At 41.1% G+C, this 17306-nt stretch overlaps 1 protein-coding gene and 1 pseudogene across 1 annotated transcript; both read right to left on the bottom strand.

Annotated features, from left to right (window-relative positions):
- Positions 1-5809: 5809 nt before the first annotated feature.
- On the bottom strand, positions 5810-6748 carry LOC122116287 (olfactory receptor 51B6). The gene has a single exon (XM_042689932.1). It carries the CDS (start codon positions 6746-6748, stop codon positions 5810-5812), a length of 939 nt encoding a protein of 312 aa, XP_042545866.1.
- Positions 6749-16052: 9304 nt separating this feature from the next.
- On the bottom strand, positions 16053-17056 carry LOC122113961 (annotated as a pseudogene).
- Between the last annotated feature and the right edge of the window lie 250 nt (positions 17057-17306).

Genomic DNA, 17306 nt, shown 5'->3' with positions numbered 1-17306 from the left:
AGCCTTCTGCGTAGCTAGGATTACAGGCATGAGCCACCAGTGCCTGGTTTATTTATATATTTTGTACAACATACATGATTGTATATTCCCTACATCATCTATCTGTATATTTAGAGATACTCTTCACATACAGGTACTTAAAACTTATTTTTAACACAAGGTTTTTTTCCCAAACCTTTTCTCTTAGAACTCTGTGGCCAAGGACATTGTCTACATATACTTTCTGTGAAAAATGAAACGAGCCATTGACTGGATGATGCACTCACCTCTCCTTCTGAATGGCTTTGCTTGGAGTTCTGTGCTCAGCTCTGTTCTCACTGGTATCTGGGTAGAAGAATGCACAGGGAGCTGGATCTGGTGGAAGCAAGAATTCTACAGAGACAATGACAAGAGGAGGTTTATTCCTACTGGAAAGGAAGTTATTAGGACTTTCATCTGGCGATAGGATAAGCACCACTATTCCATTCCCACTAAGAAACAGAGACTTTGCTTATTGGCCCTTAGTCATCTCTAATTACACTATAATAACAACACTCACAACAGAGAAGCAGCTGAGGAGAACCAGGACCAGATTCAAGAAAAGAGGGATTTTAGTATACCATGAGTAGTTAGCTTCATTTTTCTTACAAATATTCCCCTTGAATTTGGTATTTTTTAAAAATTATACTATTGGTAGAGGCATTTTTTCTTATAAATAAGAAGATATGTAAATAAATCTATGCAGAAACATGATTTCTGAGCCTGCAATCATGAAGAATTCCCTTCCCCTCAATGGATAGTGGAGCCTCTTTTTAGTAGTGTAGAGGGGCACTTTGGAGGGGAAGATCATATCCTCCATACTGAAGAAGTTATTAAAGTTTATTTTAAGTTAAGAAGATTATCTGTTGTGGTCACTGGGCTGGCACATAAAATGCACCCATGATGGCCGAATGAATGACTGTTTCATTGATGAGAAACATGACAGGTAGAGAGGAGCAGACAACCAGCCAGGCTGAGTGCATGGAGACCAGAGAGAGGGTTGATCATCTTTGTGCCAGTGAGAGGCTCATGGTCTGACTGGCCTGGTTGCCACGCAAGCCCTGGTGAAGCAGAGCTGTCAGCCCTTCCTCCTGACCTTCATAACAGAGCGCTGCCATTGACCACTCCTCTTTTCTAAGGAGAGCAGGCTCTCATCTGCACTCTGTGCTGCTTCTGTGCAGAGACTCTAAGAGAGTCAGAAGCAGGAAAGATTCTGTGGAGATTTCAGATTCTGTGACTTCATCTGTCAAGAAAAACAAGTAACAAACACCACCTAAGTGTTTGGAGAGACAGGGCATGGGATGGGGGAGGAGGGAGGATACATTCATATAAGGCTACTCAGACATGTAGGCAGGAAACAATTAGAACAGAGAGCACTTCCTTCTAGGCTCACTGTTCTTCTGAGGTACCCACGTAACTCCCTCTTCTGTTATATTTTGCCTCTTCTCTCTTCTTTCTCCCCCCTACACCACATACTCGTACACATTGGAGCCTGGCCTAAAACAAAACAGGGAGAACTCACCAGCAGCTGCTAATATTAAAAACATGAAGTGAAGTTTAAAAGTCTGTACTGTAAGCAGGGATTGTTGTAGATTCAAAGATAGGAATCTGGCTGGTTGCTGCAAAGGAAGAATTGATTCCCCAGTCTATGGGCAATAGAATGCTCTGGTTGGGATAACTTGAGCACAGAGAGTCCCCAGGGTGGAGCCCCCTGTGGACAGGAGCTGCTCACTGCTCCACCTGTCTCCCTTCACAGATTCTCTTGAGGTGAAAAGCTGGGCAGGGCTTTGCAGGGTTTCAGCTAAGCCTAAGGTAGTCTTGCCCTTTTTAGGCTCACATTTAGTAAAGAAGATAGGTTGTTAAGTAGAATTTGTACAATAGCATGAGTAGCCCACAGGAAAGAAGAGATGGTTTCTAAAACCTGGGGAATGTGTGTGTGTGTGTGTGTGTGTGCGTGTGTGTGTGTGTGTGTGTGTGTGTGCATGTGTGTGTGTGTGTGTGTGTGTGTGTGTGTGTGTTTGTGTGTAAGACAGAGAGAGAGAGAGAAAGAGAGAGAGAGATTATGGAGACAACAAAATGATAGTACTTAGTTCCATTTGTGTTGCCTTGAGCAATGCTGGAATCCAGCAGATATGTGGCTGGGTGGTTGAGGTCATGCAATATTGGTAAGTTAAGATGAATCATTTGGGTCTTCAGTCTGAATGTGTTAGAGTTCATTACTAAAATAGCTGAATCCACTATGGAAAGTATCAGTGTAAACATGTGGATTTTATGAACACACTAGTCGTTTTCAGTGCATGTAATCAATTGTATATTTGCAAATGTGCCTCTATATGAATGCAAATGAGTGTATGTATGTATGTGTGAGTGAGAAAGACAGAAACAGACTAAGAGACAGACAGATCACCTACTCTGATTTACAGAGGTCCAGTACAAATTGTATTTTGGGGACCTTCCATCTGGAACTGCTATCCAGCTCACTGAGCCAGGCTGGACTAGTAAGGGATTTCTGCAGAACTGAAAAGCCAGGTTAATGCACATTCTGTAATTTACTTAGCCACCATGGGGAGGATTCAGCTCAAAAATGACCTTAGATTCAAGGCAACACCAAGGTCTCCACTCACAGATTCCCTTCATCCAGTATCACCTTCCTATGTTGTCTGTGACTACCACACAGCTCTAGGAAGTGCCAGCCACCTCCTCTTCCCTTCACAATGATCTCCTTGTCTCATATACACACAAACCAGACATACCTATACCCATGCAAACTCACATACAATCCTGAAGTGGATAGAGACACAATTATTCTCTACTTGAAAATTCTGTCTGTTAAAAGCAAACATCTCATGTGACACAGATTTCTTTAGTCTGGTGACACTGACCGAGAGTTGAATTCCTACCCTGCCCACCATGAAACCCTAGCTCCAGGGCCTCCATGTTTCCAGATGCAGCCAGTCATTGCATCCTCTGCCATGGAAAATGGATGCCAAGTCAACTCACTCTTTTTCCGATTCAAAGCCCAGGCTTCAAGATGTCTATTCTGTATGATTTTGTATGATTTATATGGGTCGTGCAGCCTGAAAAGTTTATGCTGATTTACTTTTTCCTTCTTCCCTCCTCCCCCCACTCCCACATCTCTCTGGACACTGGTATCTGCATAAGCACAGACAGTCTAGACTATGGATTTCAATCATGGTTCAAATCGTAGAGTGTCTGCCAAGCAAGTGCAGATGCTGAGTTCAAACACCAGGGTTTAGGAGTGGAGGTGGGAGGGAGAGTTTTCAGGAAGCCTTGGAGATGTAGTCCTATGGAAGGTGTCTTGACTCAAGTAACACTTCACTGTATCATGTCCAGAAATCTAGATGCAAAGAACATCTGCTTCAGAAATTCCCAAGGCCCATTTGTGCCTCTTTCATCTTTTTTTTAAATTAGTACACATGAAGCGTACAAGGAGGCTGCATTGTGATGATTCCATAGATGGACATAGAATACTTTGAACAAGCTCACTCCTTCCCTTGCATTCCATTAATGCCTCCTACTATTTCTTCAAATAGTTTCTGACAGGTTTCATCATCTACATCTGTGTGCACGTATGTATGTATGTATATATGTATGTGTGATGTATGTAAATATGCATGTGTGTATGCCTTTATCTACACATAAATAAAACATTCTTCAATCTTCTACAGCTCCATCTTCTTTTCCCTTCTCCTCTACATCTTTATCTTTACAGGATTAGGATTTGGAAGTTTAAATTAGGGATCCTCAAGGTCTCTTCCTACAACCTGATTTGAAATCTATCCTCATCACCAGTAAGATGATTCCGTTTAGGAATCACATGGGGAACAAGATGGAAAGAAGAGAAAGGGAAGATGGACTTTTGGCCCTGGCTTCTTTTTTTGTGACCACGTAAGAACTGTGGATTTCCACTCTACTTGAAGTCCATGTAAAACAGGGATCACAGAAGAACGTTCAATGACCCAGAAAGATCATGTCCCTAACTCCTTTTAGAGCACAGGTTCTGCTAAAGACCTTATGGGCCCAGAACTCTGCTTTTTTCATAGAATTAGCTCCACAAAGAGAAATGGAAATTCCCAGTCTTTTATTTTTCTTGGACATTTACTCAAAACTCTCCATCCCTTCTTTTCAATATAAGGAAAAAGAAGGAAAGACAAACGTGTGGAGGCCCAACATATGTATCTCTTTACAGCTTTATTAAATGAATTGCTATCCTAATATCTGTTATGTTCATCCGATAAGAGTAGGCCCCAGGGCCCCTGGACCCAAAGGAAAACAAAGAAATGTGTCTTTTGAAGTGGCTTAGATGGCTCTGAATACATTCCCAAGAGCACAAGACAAGGAAGAACTCGAATTTAAGGAGTTGTGATTCTGCTAAATGGTACTCAATTTAGTTTGGTCTTATCTTGGAAAACATAATCAGGCACACTAAGACAAACAGAAGAATCAATAGACACAGACTTTAAATTTAATCAATTAGTTTAATCAAATTATATTTCATTAAAAAAAATCTATGTTGTGTCGGTTCCATAGCATAGTAACAAGCGAGGCTTATGCTGTTCTTACTTTTCCTAAATAGCACTCTAGAAGCTATGAAAGGAGAAATACATTTGACCTAAAATACAAACATACAGTCAAAATGAGTAAACGAAACATAAAGCACCATCCATTGGATGTATCACAAAAAATGATTTACTATCTTGGAAACCGCCCTAAGATATGATTTCATTCTTTTTTTGAGCCTTTATAGTTTCTGATAAATCCCAGACATTCTGTCATCTTTGATGACAAAGATTTGATGTAGCCAATGCAGGTTGCTTTGAACTGGCAGACGCTGGAGATCAGATGTATCTACAGGGAAGGAAGTGACTATTTACTCAATGACCTCTTATGTAACTCTAGCTTTTCAGATCTGGGATTCTGTCCATCAGAAATTGCTTGACTGAATTTAAAGTTTCCCACAGAGCCATAAAATCCTTCTTCCCAGTTTTAGGTAGTCCATGGAGTCAATTTTGAAAGCCATGTGTATGGCCAGGAAGACTTTCTCTTGTGGTCGCCAGGGGTTCCATTTTCCTTCTCCCATACCGATGGCCAGGAGCTCCTCACCTCTGAGGATCACTCTGCAAACCAGAACACTCCTCTCCTGTTACCCATAATGCATTTACAAATTAGACTTTTAATACCACTTTGCTAAACAAAATACTTATCTTCTGTTCATCAGTATTTGAGGGCAAGCTCATTAAGAGAATGATTATTTGGACTAGGAATGTTAGCTTGGCTTTTAGGTTATTATAATCAAAATTATTGTCAGATAAAATTTTAACAGAATGGATTTTTTCCCACAGTCCACTTTTTCCTAAAGTCATCCTGAACTGAGAGCAGTATAAGGCTCATTTCTTCACTCAATGTGTTTTTCTAGAAATATTAGGTAGCTCAATATGAGCAAGAAAACTAGATGCATGCACAAAGTTAAAAATGTCTTTCTCTCATGCATTTTAGGCCTCAGGAAAATGATGGCATTAACTCAAATGTTGCTAGCTATGCCACAGGCTCACCAAACTATGAATTATCTAGGAAAAAGAGTTCACACCAGGCTAAGCCCTTAAGACATGTGCTAAATGTTGTGTATATATTTTGCCCTATAAAAAGAAATGGCCAAGAGAAGACGATACGCTAAGTGACAGAGAAATGGGTTGATTTCCATTGAAACGCCTGCACAGCTATCATCTTGCTCAGGTTCCAAGAGTTATTTCTCATAGCACAGTGATTGAAGTCATGCTCTAGAGCAAAGCAAAGAAAACAAGCGCCGTATCCCACTCTGAATCTGTTTGGTTTTAATGCTGTAGATGACAGGGTTCATGAAAGGGGGGAAGAGGAAGTAGATGTAGCTCATAGTGATGTGGACCACATGAGGAACATGCTTGCCAAACCTATGAATAAACGTTAGGCCAACTACAGTGATGTAGAAGACCAGGATGCAGCAGATATGGGAGATACATGTGTTGAGGGCCTTGGCTCGTTCCTCTCTAGAAGCAATGCCCATCACCGTCTTGAGAATCAAAATGTAGGAGAAAAAGATAATGAGAAAGTCCAACAGGACCATTGCAAATACAACCACCACTGGGTAGAGTCGATTGAAGGTGATGTCTGCACAGGCGAGCTTGATGACATCTTGGTGCAGACAGAAAGCATGGGAGAGGATGCGGGATCGACAGTAGGGAAACCAGTGCAGGCGAATGATTATTGGCATAATTGACAGACCGGCCCTTGTCAACACTCCCACCCCAATTTTAATTACCTGCATGTCAGTAAGGATGGAGGTATATCTTAAGGGGTTTCGGATGGCAATGAAACGGTCGTAGGCCATGGCAAGCAAGACACCCGATTCCACAATAGAAAGAGTATGGATGAAATAGGCCTGAGAGAAGCAAGCTCCATAGCCAATCTCTCTGTTATTTAACCACAGAACACTCAGCACTGTAGGCATTGTGGTCAAGGTCACTCCAAGATCTGTCGCTGCCAACATAGCTAAAAAATAGTACATGGGCTCATGAAGGTTATTGTCATCCCTAATGAGAAAGAGAAGGGTGCCATTGCCAAGAAGGATGGAGATGTAGGCCATCAACAGTGGGAGGGAGATCCAGTGATGGGCCTTCTCCAGGCCTGGGAAGCCAGTAAGCAGGAATGCAGATGGAGTGGTGTTGAGCCACATAGCTGAACTGCAAACCAGAAAATATTCCTCTCAGGCAATGCAGTAGAAACGAGTTCTGTAGATGCTACTCATCCAGCTTGCTACCCATTCATAAGATGTTCACTGCTTCTGACTTCCAGAAGTAGCAAGGATGGTGGTTTAGTCATTCCTTAGAGATTCCTAGACAGAATGGGATTCATAAAACCAACTCTACCTAGTGTTCAAGGATTAGTATATGTCAGGTTGTTAGAAAATACTCTGGAGATACAGAAATGTGTACAAAGTAGATCTTGATGTTTCTATAGATCCTATATTGTAGATATAAGAAAGGACAAAATAATGATCATTCAATAATGCTATCATAGTGTTGGATGTAAAGGGTGATTTTAATAGGATTTCTTGTGTTGATGGCTGGCATTGAGGAGAGGTATAATGGCTTCCCAGAGTACGTGACACCTAAAAGTTCAAGAAGATTCTAATCAGTCTTGCAAGAGCAGTTCTGAACATTCTATAACTCAATAAATTTGGTTCGAGGTGGGGAGGAGTGTAGGGGGAAAGGGATGGGAAGGGGAAACAAAGGAGGAGGCAACAATGCTTGATAAGAAATGTACTCATTACCTTGCCCATGTTATTGTAACCCCTCTGTACAATATTTTCACAATAATAGTAAAAAAGAATAACTTCAATAAATCAAAGGGGTGACATTGATCAAGATGCTTTGCATTCATAAGCTGCTTTGTTGAAGGGCAATTCTTTGTACAACTACTTAAAGATAACAAAAATATAATAATAAATATATGAACAAATAAAAGGGAATTTTAGGGATTGATTTCTATGCAAACCGTCTGGGAGAGTAAGACTGAAAGGGAGACATTGCTCAAGAGGCCCTGTACTCATAAATGGACGTGTTGAATTAATCGCTCCTTGTCCAACTACTTAAAGGTAATGCAAAAAGTTTATAAAAATACACAATGGATACAGATAGAGATTTGAGGGGGGTTACCATATGACATGGCTCACTTATATGAGTTCATGTCCATAATCAACAGCAGAGTCATATATTAGTTATTGATGAACTTAAACTCCAGATTTCATAATATGCACATAAAGCTGAGCAATGAAGAAGAGATTTTTATGTGAACAGCACCAGGGTAGATTTGCATTTCATCTATTTGGAGAAGTAAAAGTAGGAATGGATTTATGAGGCAAATTCACAGGAAACGGGATTTGCCCTGAGAGGTGTCAAGTGGTCCAATTTTCTTAGGAAGCTCCTGAGGCATGTGAAGTAGCCAGGGAGTCGTCACTGACGGTGGCAGTGTCATCTGCTCAGCAGAGGGTGTCTCTGGGGGCAAAGCCAGCTGATGCCTGTGGGCACTCCCCAAGAGAACATTGACTCTGTAGCCTTTGCAGTGGGGGAAACGGATGACACAGAAGCTCTGTTTGTCCAGGGGAGAGGAAAGCAGAAATAGCTAACTCCTGCTTGCCAGTGAAAGCCTCACCTTCGGAACAGTTCAAAACCACGTGTGGCAGACACAGACCTTGTATTTCTGTAGTGTACCATGGGGGCGTGTTTGGATGGAAGTGTAAAGCACAGGTTTAATGCAGCCCGGGGCACCATGGCCTCTCCTGTGAACAGCTCCTTCGCACCAGGATATTCAGCGCGGATGTGCACATGGCAGGCTCAAGTACTAGGGTGATAGTCTAGGGCACAGTGTGGGCTCAGAGGAGCCCTGAGCCGAGTCCAGGCCCCATGTACGTCCTCTGAGCCTTGCTTGTCAGGGAAGCAGACAAATCCCGTGATGCCCCAAATACCACTTCTCAGGGGGTGCTTGGTCCCTGTCCCTCCTCAGGCAGGGTTCTCTGAGCCCCTTTCTGTCCCTCAGATGCAAAAGACCACATTGACAGAGCCCGTATTGTAAGCCCACTATAGAGACCCCCTACCCATATCCCCTCTCCCATGACAGGCCCCAGACCCCTAACACCCTTCCACCCTCTGATCCCCACCTACAGAGACCATTACCTTCAGACCTCTGCTACAGAGACTACCCCCCAGACCTCCACTGAGAGACCTCCCCAATCACCACTGACAGAAACTACCACTCCAGAGCGCCAACCTCAAACCCTCACTGGACAGAGACCCCCATGCCCAAGCCCTCACTGACAGAGAAACTCCACAACCCAGCTGGCAGCAACACAGTCTATCTGCTATGATGTCCCTTTCCTTAAATGTTAAGTGCGGTACGGGGGACAAAGCAGTTTTATATTTCAGTAATAAAAATGGCAAAAAAATCTTAATAATCCTAATTACCTCACATGGTTACTTCTTTTTCTTTTGTAATGAAAACAAGTTAAGAACTCCGAACAAACTTCAAATATACATTAATAATGTTGAGAAGCTAAGATAGAGCATTTGTCTAGGTCATTTATTTTAATACAAAGTAAACAAATAACAAATGAATAAAAAGAAATGAAGAAAAATAAACTGAGTGTTGACTCAAAAGGCAATATAATGTCAAGCAGCAATATGAGGAATAAATAATTGTTCAGCTTTCATCCTTCACCAACACTCTGAAATACTAATATGCTCTTTTGTTTATTATAAAATTCTTTAAATACACTTTCTGCCATTTTATAGATTTGTACTGGATGTGAATGAAGTGACTCATTAATCAAATACCAATGTCCTCTTTGTCCAATATGGATTAGGAAGTCTTCAGGTGTGGGTAGAAATTTAAGGGCACAATCTAGACTGACTTTCTCATTTAGGTGCCAAAGGATACTATTTTTTTAATAGATTCATGCCTTGAATAAATTCAATAAACAGATAAGCTATGATATAATAAGCAGATACAAACATTATAAAGATTTTAGAATTTTTAAAGAGTAATTTCCTTTCACTAAGGAAAAATATAGAGCTGGATTTCAACAAAACTTAATAAAGCACAGTGTTTAATAAGACATAGTATTAAGCCCAGTAGTCACTTCACAATAGTTGTATAGAGACTTGTGTTGAAGTTTGATGCATTCAGATCCCACTTTGTATTCATAATAAACAAAAAACATAAGGGAAAACCTTAGAAAGACAATATTTCAACTTGCTTCACTCAGAGATGTTTCTGTGGCATATGAGCTTGCCTGTAAGTTGTGGATGGTTTAAAAGTCTAAGACTCGCTTCCACCCTGCGGCAGCCATCCTCTCCCAGGGTTTCTGCTTTACAGTGAACTTGTTTCAGGAATGAGATGCTAACTCGACTACAGTAAAACTCTACCACGTAAAGTGAGAACCGCCACATGGGTTCCAAAATTCCAGTTACACTTATGCTTTTTACATGTCCACCTGTCTTCCTTCAGATCTTTTCCTCTTATTTTTGACCACCCTCCTATGTATCACAAGCAGGAAATCTAGCCCTCTTTTGAAATCTCTTTAACTTTGTTCCATACCTGTCTTTTGGGGGAGGATCACACTTCAAGAGTACAATCCACACATGTTTATTTTCTCTCAATGGCTTCCCATGGTCTCTTTCTCAGTACTTGAGATCACAGCAGGATTAATGTTAAATGTTCAGAATTATTGACTGAGTGGCTTTCCCATGTATATAGATTGATTCTGTGACCATGTTATATTCCTAGCTGTAAGCAGGTTTTCCAATCCCTGAAGCATAGATTGGCTGACTCAGTTTACCTGGTGGTGGATTCATCACTGTGGTCATAGGGCTGTGACTTCTGGGATACTTGAGAATCAGGAGAGGTCTTAGAGGATTTTTATAAAGAATATGGAAGGAAAATATAACCCCTGTTCTCATTATGTGGGAATGAATGCATGTTTCCCTCTGCAATGGTTTTCCAGGTGCTGACAGTTTTGTGAATCCTACTCTTCAGGCACATACAGCCCAAGCCCCATCCAACCTTAATTTTAACTTGACTAATTGGTCTCATGACCAGACAGGGACTTTTGTTTTCTCAGAAAGGTCTTGAATGAACCCTCTGGTTCAAACTAGATGCCTTCAGGAATTTGGAAATAACTCTATCCTTGGAACTTAATCTGAAATACTAAGCAAGAGATTTTTCTTTCAGAGCATTAGAATGGAACTCAAAACAGGAGAGAGAAAGAGGAGGAAACATACAATTCATCCGTTCCACCTACTGACTGCTTCCACCTTCTTCTTTGCCTGACCCTCACCTTCTTTATACATCCACATAGTACCTGAAGAAACCAGGTTTTAGAAATGTCAGTCTTTAGGACACATGACTGTGGTTTGTCTGTTCTTAGCAGGTCATGCTGTTACTTTCCTCTCACTGACAAGCCAGCTGCCTTCCCCATCTTGCTTGGCCTTAATGCCTGTAGTGAGATTTCGAGAGAAAATTCTTTACCTACCCCACTGATCTGAAATCTTGTATTTTCCCATGCTTCAGTGCCATGATCATGAATTCTAGATGTTTTAGCTTTGTCAAGGAGTTTTTCATAACATCATCTTTCAAAATCTGCACAAAAGTCTTGCTGGAGGGCACATTTATTTTAGAAGCATCTCCTTAGGGTCCATTCTCAATTTAGATACTCTTTGGTCTTCTGTTACTTTCCTTCTTCCCTTGGATCATTTCATCTTCCTCCTTCTACTACTACCATATGCTTTGGGGATTTGGAGTTTCAATAATAGGTCCCAAGCTATATGTTTGTCATTTGTGCTGTATTGTTGATTTAAGGCTTGCTGCTGGCATGATGACATCTCTATGCAAACCTGGAAACACAAGTACAAGAGTTAATGCTGAGGGTCTGGATTGAGTGATAGAGTGCATGCCCAGCAGGCACGATAATCTAAGTTCAAACCCAAACAAACAATCAAATCAAATAAAAACTAAGCACCATCTCTGAGATGAGGAATATGCAATAATTAGAGAAGAGGAGGACTTCTTCCACTCCGCATGGTTCCCCACTCCATGCTCTTTCCCCTGGACTTGATGTGTGGCTGCAGCCAGTGAGACCTCAGAGCCCTGACTCATCTGGTTGAGTTCCAGGAATCAGTGTGTGGAGAGTGGTTCCTCTTTCTAGTCCTTAGCTACTCTTTCGCTATATCCTTCGTTCTCATTCTCATATACTCCATATGAAAACAGGGTAAGGAAAGGAAGTGTGTGTGTGTGTGTGTGTGTGTGTGTGTGTGTGTGTGTGTGTGTGTGTGTGTATGTGTGCATATATTCAGTTCATGAGAGGCTTGTTTTAATACCTTAATAGAAGAAGGCATTTTTTTATTGTGAAAATACTAAGAGAGGGGTTACAATTACATGGGCAAGATAATGAGTACATTTCTTATCAAGCATTGTAGCCTCCTCCTGTTTTCCCTTCCCATCCCTTCCCATCCTTCCCTCTTCCCTTCACCCAGTCCTCCTACCCCCACCAAAGTTGTAAAGTTCGTTTTCGACATAACGACTTGTACCTCTCATTGTTGCAATGGGTCTACCTTTATCCCTATTTAAACAATTTGTTTTTTCCCTTCCCCTCCACAAATTATACCAACATCAAATACAGTGAAATCAGGGGTTATAACGTGGGGGAGGCAAATACAAAGCAACAAAGAAGTAATCTTATAAATGTGTTAGAAACAAGAGCATGAAAGAAAAAAAACATTTGAATACATATCTTAGGGTTCATTTCCCTAACATCACCTTATCTGTCCTTTTCTGCTTGTCTCAGACATATACTAGTTATTGCAAATAAGGGAAGCCATGGGATCTATGTTTTTTTGGGCCTGGCTTACTTCACTTAATGTAATTATTTCCAAGTCTTTCCATTTCCTCACAAATGGGGCAATGACATTTTTTTTGATGGAGGCATAGAATTACATTGTGTATATATATCACATTTTCTTGATCCATTCATCTGCTGAGGGGCATCTGGGTTAGTTCCATATCTTAGCTATGGTAAATAAGGCTGCAATAAACATAGTTGTGCTGGTAGCTTTAGTGTGGTCTTGTTTGTGAACATTTGGTTAAATGCCCAAAAGTGGAATTGCTGGGTCATAGGGGAGCTCTATGTGGAGTCTTTTGACTTGTTCAACCACTTTTCCACTCCCACCAACAATTTAGTAAGGTTCCCTTCTGTCCACATCCCCTCCAGCCTCTGTTGTTATTAGAGTTCATGATTATAGCCATTCTAACTGGAGTGAGCTGGTATCTCAATGTTGTTTTGATTTGCATTTCTTTTATGGCTAGGGAGGTTGAACATTTCTTCATGTGTCTATTGGCCATCCTTCTTTCCTCTTCAGAGACATTTCTTTTTAAGTTTTTAGCCCACTTATTTTTTGGGCCGTTGTTTCTTTGAAGATTTGTTGTTGGAGGATTTAATTTTTTGAGTTCCAAGTATATTTTAGATATGAGACCCTTGTCCGTTGTATGGCTAATGAAGATCTTCTCCCAATCCATGGGCTTTCTATTGATCTTGCTAGCTATGTCCTTTGCCATGCAGAAGCTCTGAAATTTCATGCAATCCCATTTGTCCAACCTTTCTTTGATTTGTTGTGTTTCCGGGTCTCTATTAAGAAAATTTCGGCCTTCCCCAAGGAGACCTAGAGTTTCTCCTACTCCATCCTGTAATGTTTTCAGAGTGAAAGACCTCGGAGTCAAAACAGACACTCTGAAAACATTACAGGATGGAATTGGAGAAACCCTAGGTCTCATTGGCACAAGCCAAAATTTTCTTAATAGAAACCCGGCAACACAACAAATCAAAGAAAGGTTGAACAAATGGGATTGCATGAAATTGCAGAGCTTCTGCATGGCAAAGGACATAGCTAGCAAGATCAATAGAAAGCCCATGGATTGGGAGAAGATCTTCACTAGCCATACAACGGATAAGGGTCTCATATCTAAAATATACTTGGTACTCGAAAAATTAAATCCCCCAACAACAAATCCTCAAAGAAACAATTGCCCAATAAATAAGTGGGTTAAAGACTTAAAGAGGAACTTCTCTGAAGAAGAAAGAAGGATGGCCAATAGACACATGAAGAATTGCTCAACCTCCCTAGCCATAAAAGAAATGCAAATCAAAACAACATCGAGATACCACCTCACTCCAGTTAGAATGGCAAAAATCAAGAACTCTAACAACAACAGATGCTGGAGGGGATGTGGACAGAAGGGAACCTTACTTCATTGCTGGTGGGAGTGTAAACTTGTTTAACCACTTTGAAAAGCAGTATGGAGGTTCCTCAAAAAACTTCACATAGAGCTCCCCTATGACCCAGCAATCCCACTTTTGGGCATTTACCCAAATGTTTACAAACAAGACCACACTAAAGCTACCAGCACAACTATGTTTATTGCAGCATTATTTACCATAGCTAAGATATGACTCCGAGGTCTTTGGTCCATTTGGAGTTGATTCTGGTGTAGGGTGATATATAAGGATCTAGCTTTAGTTTACTACAAGTAGTTAAACAATTTTGCCAGCACCATTTACTGAAGAGACTGTCTTTCTTTCATTCTATTGTTTTAGCTCCCTTATCGAAGATTAGATGGCTATAGGTCTGTAGGTTCATTTCTGGGTTTTCAATTCTATTCCATTGGTCCTGAGGTCTGTTCTTGTGCCAGTACCAAGCTGTTTTGATTACTATGGCTTTAGAGTAGAGTTTGAAATTTGGTATTGATATTCCTCCAGCAGTGTTCTTTCTGTAGAGGAACGTTTATGCTATTCGGGGTCTTTTATTGTTCCATATGAATTTTTGGATCGCCTCTTCTATTTCCTTGAGGAATGAGGTTGGAATTTTGATAGGTATCGCATTGAATTTGTAGATAGCCTTGAGAAGTATTGCCATTTTCACGATGTTAATCTTTCCAATCCAGGAGCATGGGAGGTTTTGCCATTTTCTAAGTTCTGTTTTGATTTCCTTTTTAAAGTTTTTAAAGTTTTCATCATAGAGGTCCTTCACTTCTTTGGTTAAGTTAATTCCTAGGTATTTTATTTTTTGTGAGGCTATTACAAATGGAGTTGCTTTCCTAATTTCAGCCACACTTTTCTCATTGTTGGCATACAGAAAAGCCACTGATTTGGGGGGTTAATTTTATACCCTGCTACCTTGCCAAAGTTTTGAATCAGCTTGAGAATTTGGGAGTGGAGTCTATGGGATTCTTTAAATCCAAGATCATGTCATCTGCAAAGAGGGAGAGTTTTATTTCTTCTTTCCCTATTTGGATCCCCTTTATGTTTGCATCTTGTCTTATTGCTGTAGCTAGGCATTCTAATACTAAATGGAAGATAAGTGGAGAGACTGGACATCCTTGTCTTGTTCCTGAGTTAAGAGGAAATGGCTTTAGTTTTTCACCGTTAAGTATAATGCTGGCTGTAGGTTTGTCATATACAGCCTTTATTGTAATGAGGAATGTCCCATGGATTCCTAATTTTTCCAGAGCCTTCATCATAAAGGGGTGTTGGATCTTGTCAAGTACTTCTTCTGCCTCTATTGAGATAACCATGTGGTTCTTATCCTTGCTCCTGTTGGTGTGATGAATTATATTAATTGATTTGCGTATATTGAACCAGCTTTGCATCCCTGATATGAATCTTGTTTGATCGTGGCTTATGTTGCTTTGGATGAATTGTTAAAGTTGATTAGTCAAAATTGTGTTGAGAAGTTTTGTATCATTGTTCCTCAAAGAAAGGGGTCTATAGTTCTCTTTCTTTGATGAGTTCCTGCCTGGTTTTCTACTCACGTCATCTTGGTTCCTGGGTCTTCTCTGGTTGGGAAGGGATGGTAAGGGGAAACAAAGGAGGAGGCAACAATGCTTGATAAGAAATATCCTCATGACCTTGCCCTCTGTATGGTATTTTCACAATAAAAAAAAGAGTTGGGGGATATTTGCATAAACTGCATTTAGGGAACTATGCAGGAATTCTGAAGCATCAGGATCAGAGCCTGAAGGGCGTACCCAGCGCAAACAAGAAGAGCTGAAAAGGGCCAGGTCTCTGTTAGTATCTATTTAGGGTCCTTTATGATTTATTATTCCATTTTGATTTTTAGTTAGTTTTATTTTGGTTTTAGCTTCATTAGCGTTCACAAATGTATAATGATCCTTCATAAGGTCTTCCTCTGCCTAGCTTTTGATGTCAGCAAAATGGCCCGATCCCAAATGTAGAAAGAAATTTTGTAATGGGAGAGAACAACAACAAAGGTCACTGTGCCTAATTCATAATCCAGGAAAGAAATTTCTCCATCCTTTATTCAGAGTTGAGGGAAAGTCTGGGGTAACTGTATTAGAATAGTATTAGAATAGGTACTTGATGTGATAGGTTCTTTTTCTTTTGGCATGTGGATTAGGAACTTGGGAATGGGTGCCTACTGAATGATTGAACTCCAGGACTCAAAATTAACTTGTTTAAGATCTGGGAACTTGAGGAGGGCACGGTGGATCTCTTAGTTTTAATACTATATATGATTGGGTTGAGCATGGGAGGCACAAACAGGTAGATGTTGGCCATAAGAATGTGGACAGCAGGTGGGGCATGCTTCCCGAAGCGGTGTACCAGGGAGACCCCCATCATGGGCACAAAGAACACCAGCACAGCACACAGATGGGAGGTACATGTCTGGAAGGCTCGTCGCTGTTCCTCTGGAGAGGCCAGGCCTGCCACGGTGTGCAGGATGAATCCATAAGACAGTGCAATGAGCACCAAGTCCAACATGACAGTGAACACCACCAGGCTCAGTCCATATAAGTTGTTGAAGGTGGTGTCTACGCATGCCAGGTGTATCACTTCCTGGTGGAGGCAAAATGAATGGGAGAGGACCAGACCTCCACAGTAGGGAAAGGCTTTCAGGAGGACAACAATCGGGATAAGGGTTACAGGACCCCGGAGGATGACACACAGGCCTGTCCTCATCACTCACTGGACCGTGATAATGACTGAGTACCTCAAGGGGTGGCAGATGGCCACAAAACGGTCAAAGGACATGACCAGGAGAACTGCCGACTCCATGAAGGAAAACGAGTGAATGCAGAACATCTGGACTTGACAGGCTCCGAAGTAGATGTGATGGGAGTTGAACCAAAAGATCCCCAGAGTAGTAGGCAAGGTGGACACAGATAGCCCCAGGTCAGTGAAAGCCAACAAGGACAGAAGATGGTACATGGGTGTGTGCAGACGAAGGTTGGTTTTAATAATAACCAGAATGAGGCAGTTGCCTGAGATGTCCACCAGGTACATGAAGAAAAAGGGGATGAAAATCCAGTGTTGGATGGTTTCCAAACCAGGAAAGCCAGTGAGGTAGAACACGGGGCTAAAATGAGTAATTTTGGGTAAGACGATCCATTGAAGACTTAATGGATAGTGGGCTACCATTCTGCAGAGATTGAGCTGGAAATCAATGGATGGTTCTGAGTATTAATTCTTCAGTGTCACTACTCTCTCCATTACCATAAGTAACATTATGATCATCAAATATCCCCGGTTATTATTTACTACACTGCTGTCAATGCTATTCTCATTATGTCATTGAAAATCTCTTTGATAACACTATCCTCCCCAGATTTGCCTCTACACTTCTAGTATTTTCTTTTCTGCCTCAGTCTTCTTGCTGGGTTATCATTAG

The sequence above is a fragment of the Dipodomys spectabilis genome, unplaced genomic scaffold (assembly GCF_019054845.1).
Source record: "Dipodomys spectabilis isolate Male_0828 unplaced genomic scaffold, ASM1905484v1 ptg000003l, whole genome shotgun sequence".
In the NCBI taxonomy this organism is placed as follows: Eukaryota; Metazoa; Chordata; class Mammalia; order Rodentia; family Heteromyidae; genus Dipodomys; species Dipodomys spectabilis.
This window is presented reverse-complemented; position numbering and strand designations above follow the sequence as displayed.